Here is an 8,079-nt window from a genome sequence, read left to right on the forward strand (position 1 = left end):
ATTGTATGGTGTACATTTTTTTGTGTACATCAGCAACATTTTTCCTATACATTTAACATTTTGAAAATATGTCATCAACATTTTTCATAAAAAAAATGAAAACAAAGAAAGCCAACAAAAACCAAAAAAGAGATAAAGTAAATAAAAAAAGAAAGAAAAAACAAAAGAAAACCACCTCAAAAAGATTAGAAAAAAGCCAAAACTGAGAAAGAAACAAAGAAAACCGACGAAAAACAAAAAGAAACCCGAAGAAAAAGAAGAACAAATGAAAGAAAAGAAAAAAACCAAAGAAAAAGAAGAAAACCAGTGAGGAGACAAAGAAAAGCGAAGTATAATGAAGGAAAGAAGACCGATGAAGAAACAAAGAAAAAAAAGAAGAATACCAATGAAGAAAGATAGAAAAATGAAGTATAATAATGAAGAAAAAGAAAGAAAGAACCGAAGGGAAACGATGTAAGAAAAAAGAAAAAAGCAGAAATAAGCCGGAAAAGACAAAGAAAAAATTAGCGAACAAGCGAACGAGTGACAACGAACAAGCGATCAATGTGCAAAAAATAGGCCGATCTGTTATTGTAATGCACAGAAAAAGCTTTAGGCGAGAGAACGGTGTATCTCGCGTGAAGCGATATATAGCTCCCGTGGTAAACTCTACTTTTTCTTCCGTTTCCCTATGTTAATACTACCTTAGAGCAAGTAAAATAGCAGGCTTATAGCCCGCATACATGGAAATTTTGCCGATATGGATAAGAGAGACATGAAAAAGTAAAGGAAGTGGGCTCTCATGCAAGAGCCTAGCTATATGCATTGTCCAAGGCAGATGCAATAAATGTGAAGAAATAGATAGAGAGAAGATGAGAAAAAAAATACTAATATTATAGCCAACCTTAGAGCATCTCTAGCAGACCCCGCATCCCGCCCCGACCCGCAAAATAACCGCCAAAATACGGGCCGGGGCGGGAAAACCTGCCCGATCAGACACCCGTCGCCGACCCGTAAATTTTTTTGCGGGGCGCGGCAAAAGATCTCCCCCGACCTCTAGATGCACGGGGTGGGAGGAAGACCCGAGCTCGGCCCCTATTCGCAGTGAGATTTGGTGGGAGGGACATTTCCGCGCGGCCGTTCCTGCTCCCCCCACCCTCCGCCACCATTGCCTCGCCACCTCCCGCTCCGGTGCATCTTCCCCGGCAGTCCTTCGCCGCCATGGATGACTCCCTGCTGTGCCCCGTCACCGTCGAGGTCGCGCACGCTCAATCCCCTCGGGCGGATCGCGTCGCCGGCCATGTTGGCCCCGCCGTCGCCCAAGGTACCACTGCGCCTGCCCGCAAGTGGCAGGGCAACGTGGTCGTGCAGGACGGGAATCGGCTGCCCTTGCCGCGAAGGCCCGCGCTCCGGGCGCCAACGCCGCTGCGCGATCCTGGTCGGCGGCGGAGAAGGTCCCCAAGGCCTCCGGCGTAAAGAGGAAGAGGATTCCGGCTACAAAGAAGCCGGCTCCTTCATCCACTCCCTCTGCCCCGGAAAGAGGTTCCCCGGCGATGCCGCTCAACAATGCTGCTCCCACCGCAGGCAAGGTGTTTGACGAAATGGCCGGAAGGTATGCGCCTTCAGTCATGGCAATTTCCTTTGCTTTTCGCCATTTGCGATAGCTCGTGACTTGTTGTCGTTCACTATAGCGGTGGTTCGAACAATGCAACTGCCGAGTTCGTGAGCTTGTTGGACACCAACACCGTTGACATCGATCAAGCCCCGTTCGCCGCATTCGATTACACTGAAACGGAGGGTGGCGTGGATGATCATGGTAGTGAGGAAGAAGTGGAGGAGATCGATGAGGGGGCTTATGAGCAATTACAAACAAAAAGTGGAAAAAGCCAGAGATCGAAGAACTACACCATCTTGGAAGATCAAATCTTGATCAGGGCATGGAGTGCGGTGTCTCTTGATGCATGCACGGGAACTTCTCAAACCGCCAAGAAGTATTGGCAAAGGATCGGAGATCAATACTTCCGCATGATGGCAAAGTATCCCAAAAGGACTCCACGCACCTTTCGGTCGCTTCAAGGGCGTTGGGATGTGATCAAGCCAATTTGCAGCCGTTGGGCAGCTTGCTTGGAGCAAGTACGCAATGCACCTCCAAGTGGAACCGTGGAATCCGACTATGTGAGTTCGTTTTGACTTTGTTCCAGTTGTGCACATCATATTGCATCATATGAAACGATTGCATCATTTGACTTTGTTCAAATTGTGTAGGACAAAATTGCCCAACATAGATACAAAGACATGGAAGCTTCGGAAGGCAAATTCTTCAAACTAGAGCATTGTTGGGACTTGCTCAAAGAGTGCGAGAAGTGGAAGTTGATTGACAAAGAATCCCCACCGAAGAGAGGTTCACTTACAAACATGGATGAATGAGGATGATGATGGCCCAAGAAACTTGAACAAGCCCGATGGCGACAAGAAGACTAAGGAAAAAATGAAGAGAGAGCACGAAGCGTCGAGCTTGAGGGAGAAGATTTGATGTCATGGTGCAATCAAATGAGTTGATGATATTGAAGTCGTTGGAGATCAAGAAAGAGTTGGCCGAGAAGAAGGCAAGGGAGAAGCAAGAAAAATGCCAGTTGCTCAAGGAAGAGGGGCTGTGCAAAGCGGCCATTGAGGAGAGAAGAGCACGTGCCGCTGAAAACAAATCCATGTACAAGTTGCTCGCCGAAGAGAACAAGATCATGACAATGAACCGCAATGACATGGACGACCTAACCAAAGAATGTCATGATATGGCAAGAAGAGAAATCTTGAAGAGGAGAATGGTTGCGTTGGCCAGTGCGTGTTACAGTGCCGGAGAGGTTTTCTCAGCGGGGTTTGGAACCAATGTCGATGATTTCGGTGCGGGAGTTGGAACAAACGCCGGAGGTGGATTCAGTGGTTCCGATGAACTCCATGGACTCGATGGCGCGGAGTGAAGATCGACCAAGATGATGCTGAACGTGGTCGGCACTTTTGCAAGACCCTCTTTTGCGTTTGTCCTACAAAACTTAAGCTTTTATTGCGCGTGAACTGTGTTCTATTGTTTGAAGTTGAACTTATTTATCGGAACCGATGTCATATTCTTGAATTGGGTGTATTCAGTTTGCGGGTCGACGCGGCGGTGCCCGAGCAGACCCCGCGTAGCCGATCCGTAAAAGAGCATATTCGCCGAATATCCTTTTTTACGGATCCATTTTGCGGGGTCTGAGTCTAACCTCGCCCGCACCGGCCTGTATATGCACTTTTCCGCGAACTGCAAACCACTTATGCGGGTTGGGATTTTGCGGGGTCTGCTAGAGATGCTCTGATAGCTAACCTTGTTGTATGAGTGACTATATGTGTTGGCTATGGATGACATGACAACATCTTATGACCAACAATTGGTTGTATTATTAACCATGCTCTTAGACTAGTAACATGTATATATGTTACTAGTCTGTGTTACTAGCTTCATAGTGTATATTGTCATAGATGTAATAACATAGAGATCTCCATTTATTATTTTGTAGACCTATTTTACATTGGGAATCGTAATGTGATGGTAACATATTATTACTCCACCAGCATATCTTCTCATTCATTACTTGACACATCATATTTTTTGCTTATGTGACATTGCATGTTACTACTTATGTTACTCTCACTATGGGGCAGCATATATGTAGAACATTGACCAGTGGGTTATATGGTCCATATGGGCAGACCCATACTCGATCAAAGAGCCCCAAATCTTGGCTCTAAAGCTGGACTTCCTCTTGCCTCCGGGCCGAATTGTGTAAACCCACTCCACTAGCAAAACAATCCATGGCAAACAATCTTCTCTGCCTCTTGAGAAAACCTCTCAACCACAATCCACAAGGGAAAAATGTCTGAATTCAACATCATTACTGCACAGAAAACACTTTTCAACAGAAAGAAAGGAAGAAGTTGTAAAGAAGAAAAGAAAGAGATAAAGAAAGGAAGAAAGAAAATCTAAGTCTAGCTACAAAGTGCTACAAAAAGCCCTAAAGCAAAGCTTTTGCATTGGCAGGGAAAGCCCTAAAGCAAAGCAGCTTGCTAGCGAGGAGGCCATCGCCGGAGCCTTTCCAACCGAGACGATTCGCAAGCATTTCCCTTTGGAAAGCCACTGTTGGCAGTGCCGTGCCACCATACGGGAAAAGACACAAAAGGCGCCCCCTTTCCGCAGCCAAAGCGAGTAAAGCGAGGCACCTTGGTTTCGGATAGTCTTTATCGCTTTTCCCCCCGCCACGAAAAAGCCATCAAATGTTCAGTTGATTGTAAAGCAAGGAAGCCATCTTTCGTCGCTTTTACATCCCTGCCGCAAAAGTGATTAGGGATGATCATCAAGACTCTTAGTGGGTAAGTATCATCGCGCTCGTTGACGACGACGGTGCGTCGAAAATGGGCCGTTTCTTGGCGCTGAAACTAGCTTAATTAGGCCATGTTTGGAACACCTGCTTCACTTGAACCTTTTTCACCTGCTTCACTCAGCTAATTACGGAAAATTAGGTAAAAACCGATACAAACAAACAGGGTTAGGCCAGACATCACGTACGGGGCCGCGCATGAGCTTGATCTTTGCCAAGTCGGCATGCATACATCGAATTACAGCGTTCCAAATGGGTCCTTGATCTACTAATTAATTAGTCATCGAGGCAATGAAGCGTGTGGCCATGGCCAGGTGCTGAGACGGGGACACGAACCAAACAGCATCGCACGTCACCGTATCCCACATGCACTGCACCGCAGTTAGATGTTCCTTTTCCTTCACCTCGCCCTGTTAAAGGAAAGAGGAAAGGAAATCACGGCGCCCACCCAACACCCACCACAGAGCACGTATCCTATTCCCGGCTAGCTAGCGAGCGAGCTATATATACGGCCGATGAGACACACTTCTCCGTGGCATCAGAGAGCGCCGGACACGCACTGACCGACATGGTGTCTCACTCTCACCTCGAGATGGGCGGCGCGGCGGGGATCAAGCTCTTCGGCAAGGTCATCACGCGGCAGCCGACACGCACGGGCGCAGACGGCGGCGTGGTGGCGTCCAAGACGCAGCAGGCGGCGCCCGTGTCGTCGTCGTCGTCGTCTTCGGGGCGCGGGAGCGCCGAGCAGCTCGAGGAGGCCGCGAGGGCGCGCGCGGCGGCGGCGGAGGCGCGGCTGCCGTGCCCGCGGTGCCGGAGCGAGGACACCAAGTTCTGCTACTTCAACAACTACAACGTCAACCAGCCGCGGCACTTCTGCCGGGCCTGCCACCGCTACTGGACGGCCGGCGGCGCCATCCGCAACGTGCCCGTCGGCTCCGGCCGCCGCAAGAACCGCCCGGTGCTTCATGGTGCGTCCACGGTCATGAGTGTTGCCGACCACCACTTGGCGGGACCGGCGTCTCCGGGGATGCCGAATGAGCTTGGCTTCCACCCCGATCATGGATGGTCTCAGGCCGTCCCGCCGCCGGCTTACCTCGGCCACGGAGAGATGGAGCAGTGCTGGTGGCTCGTTCATCAGTACCCAGCCCAAGGTCAGGTCAACGGGGACGTCCAACTAAGCCCTTCGTCTCTGCGGATCAACCAATACTCATGAATAAAATTTATATTTGTTGCCGCATGTCCAACAATGTAAAAAGTTGCAAATTCAGGCTTCCCAGCTCCTGTCGATTGAAACTTCGGGTTTGCTATTTCTCAATCGATCGAGGAATAGATATAGCTCAATGGATGCTATAGTGGTCGGATTGTACGCAGAGATTCGTTTTTTTTTTGAACTGGCTCAGAGTTAAGCTAATTTTTTTTAAATAATACATTTTTTAATTAAATTACACAAATATTACGCCGAAAAAATATTTTTCATAAATAATACACCGTCGGCCCGCAGCGGGCCGATTGGACCTAATCGGCCCACAGCAGGCCGATCGGCTTGCTGCTGGCCGACTGCTGGCCCGCCTGGCACGCGTCGGCCTCGGATTGGGCTGGCCATGTCGCGAGGGGGAGGGAGGGAGCTGTCGGCGCGGGCGTGCCCCTGTCGGCCTACCGTGGGCCGATCGGCCAGCTGCTGGCCGACAGGGTGCGGCCCCACCTTGCGCGCGGCTGGCCGGCTCCCTGCGGCCTTATCCTCCCCTTCCTCCCTTCTTCTTCTGCTCTTCTTCTGTTCTTACCTTCTCCCCTCTCTACACAAAAATGCCACCAATTTATACACCTAAATGAGCAAGTTTTCCGCGATTTTGGCACCGTGAATGGATTCAACTCAGTTAGGGCAGCCAAAAGAGGTCTCGATCTACTGATGGGGTAGCTCGTGGTGGTCGTGGTGAGCATTTTGGTGGAGGTGGTGGTGGTGAAGTTGGGGCAGTGTGGTGGAGGTGAAGCTCGTCGTTCGTCGTTCTTCGTTGGAGGCGGAGCACCGGCAGTTTGGTGGCCGCCGTTCGTCGTTCTTCGTTCGCACGCACGCTTCAAGGGTATATTTCAGCAAACATTTTATTTTTCGTAGGTGCTCCGGTAGTATTTGTTAATATGTTTCGATGTGAAATAAATTAGGTGTGCGATTATTGTTATTTGCCCCGGTAGTATACGTAAATATATTTAGATGTCAACTAATTAGTTGTGTAAAAATGTGTAGTTGCTCCGGTAATATTCCGTACTATATGTGGATGTCAAGTATTTAGGAGTGTCAGTATTTGTAGTAGTTCCGAAAAAAGGTCCGTAATATAGGCAGTCCAGTCAAATATATTAATCTGTCAATATTTGTAGTTGCTACGGCAAATATTCGTAATATACTTGTAGGTGTGTGAATTGTATTAGTTGCTCCGTTAATATTCTGTAATATATAGCTAGGTAATATATAGACATGTCTAATATTTGTTAGTGGGGTATATTAAGTTGTTGCTTAATACTTGTATTTCGTTGTTGAAAAAAAATAGGTGAGTCGAGATGTCCGATGTAGTGAAGTTCAGATTTTACTACGGTCCTGGTACTGTCCAAACAACTGAGATGGGAGTAGATCTGAGTGAATTTACTCACATAGAGGTGCCAATGAGCGCACCACAAACATGGTCAGTCAGTCAGTTGAAAGAATGGATTGCGGCAAGTTTAGGTCTTGATACTGAAACACACACCGTCGGTGTTCATGCATTGTGGACACGGTCAAGTTCAATAATTTACTTTTATTTGAGGCCAATAGAGGGAGACTCCGATTGGGTGCGGTGGTTACAAGGTTGTGAACGAAGGGGATGCAATCCTGTTGCTTTAGTGCTTCCCGTCGTGAAGGAGGTCACTGCACATGAAGGCGAGGGTGGCTACGATCCTGGTCATAGCAGTGTAGGGAGGCAGTTATCTATGTCAAATGCTGAGATGATGGTTACGAACAAGGACAGAGCAGTCAGGTAGAAGGAGGAAATGCTTATGGTTATGAACCAGGGCAGAGTAGTCAGGTACAAGGAGGAAATGCCGATGGTGATTACAATGGCGAGGTGGACGCTGACGAGGTAGATGGGCACATGCAGGACCAGATGGAAGAAGAAGACACCGATGTTGAAAGGGGTCATGCCGATGATTCTGACGAGTCAGATGAAGAAGAAAATGCAGAGGAGGTCCCGAATCCTGCATCGTGGAATCATGACTTCTCATCTGCAATGACCGTGAATGATGGACATGATTCAGCCTGGCAATATCACCAGAACAATATTGCGACGGGTGCTATGTATCCGAACAAGCAAGCCCTGAAGGATGCAATAATTAATTGGGCAATGTCCACGCAAAGGGTTTTCACAGCTCAGGTGTCCAGTCAGAAATTCCTGACAATGGTATGCAAGAACGCAGATTGTCCCGCCAGGGTGCACGGCTTTCTCCCTAAGTATGGCACAAGTTGGGTGATAAGTGACTTAGTTAATCACACTTGTCTTATTCCCTGCATCCCTCAAGATCATGCCAACCTTTCATCCACGCTTATTGCTCGGTTGTTTTACGATGAGATAGTGCAGGGCAAAGCTATGGAAGTGAAGGCAGTCCAGACAAAAGTCTTCGCCAGGTTCAAGTACAGAATTTCTTATGGCAAGGCTTGGAGGGCTAAGCATGC

At 48.4% G+C, this 8,079-nt stretch overlaps 1 protein-coding gene across 1 annotated transcript; it reads left to right on the plus strand.

Moving 5' to 3' along the window:
• The first annotated feature begins 4,895 nt into the window (after window positions 1-4,895).
• On the plus strand, window positions 4,896-5,832 carry LOC123172802 (dof zinc finger protein 5). The gene has a single exon (XM_044589715.1). It carries the CDS (start codon window positions 4,954-4,956, stop codon window positions 5,596-5,598), a length of 645 nt encoding a protein of 214 aa, XP_044445650.1. The 5' UTR covers window positions 4,896-4,953; the 3' UTR covers window positions 5,599-5,832.
• The last annotated feature ends 2,247 nt before the right edge of the window (window positions 5,833-8,079 follow it).

Source organism: Triticum aestivum, chromosome 1D (genome assembly GCF_018294505.1).
Source record: "Triticum aestivum cultivar Chinese Spring chromosome 1D, IWGSC CS RefSeq v2.1, whole genome shotgun sequence".
Classification (NCBI taxonomy): Eukaryota; Viridiplantae; Streptophyta; class Magnoliopsida; order Poales; family Poaceae; genus Triticum; species Triticum aestivum.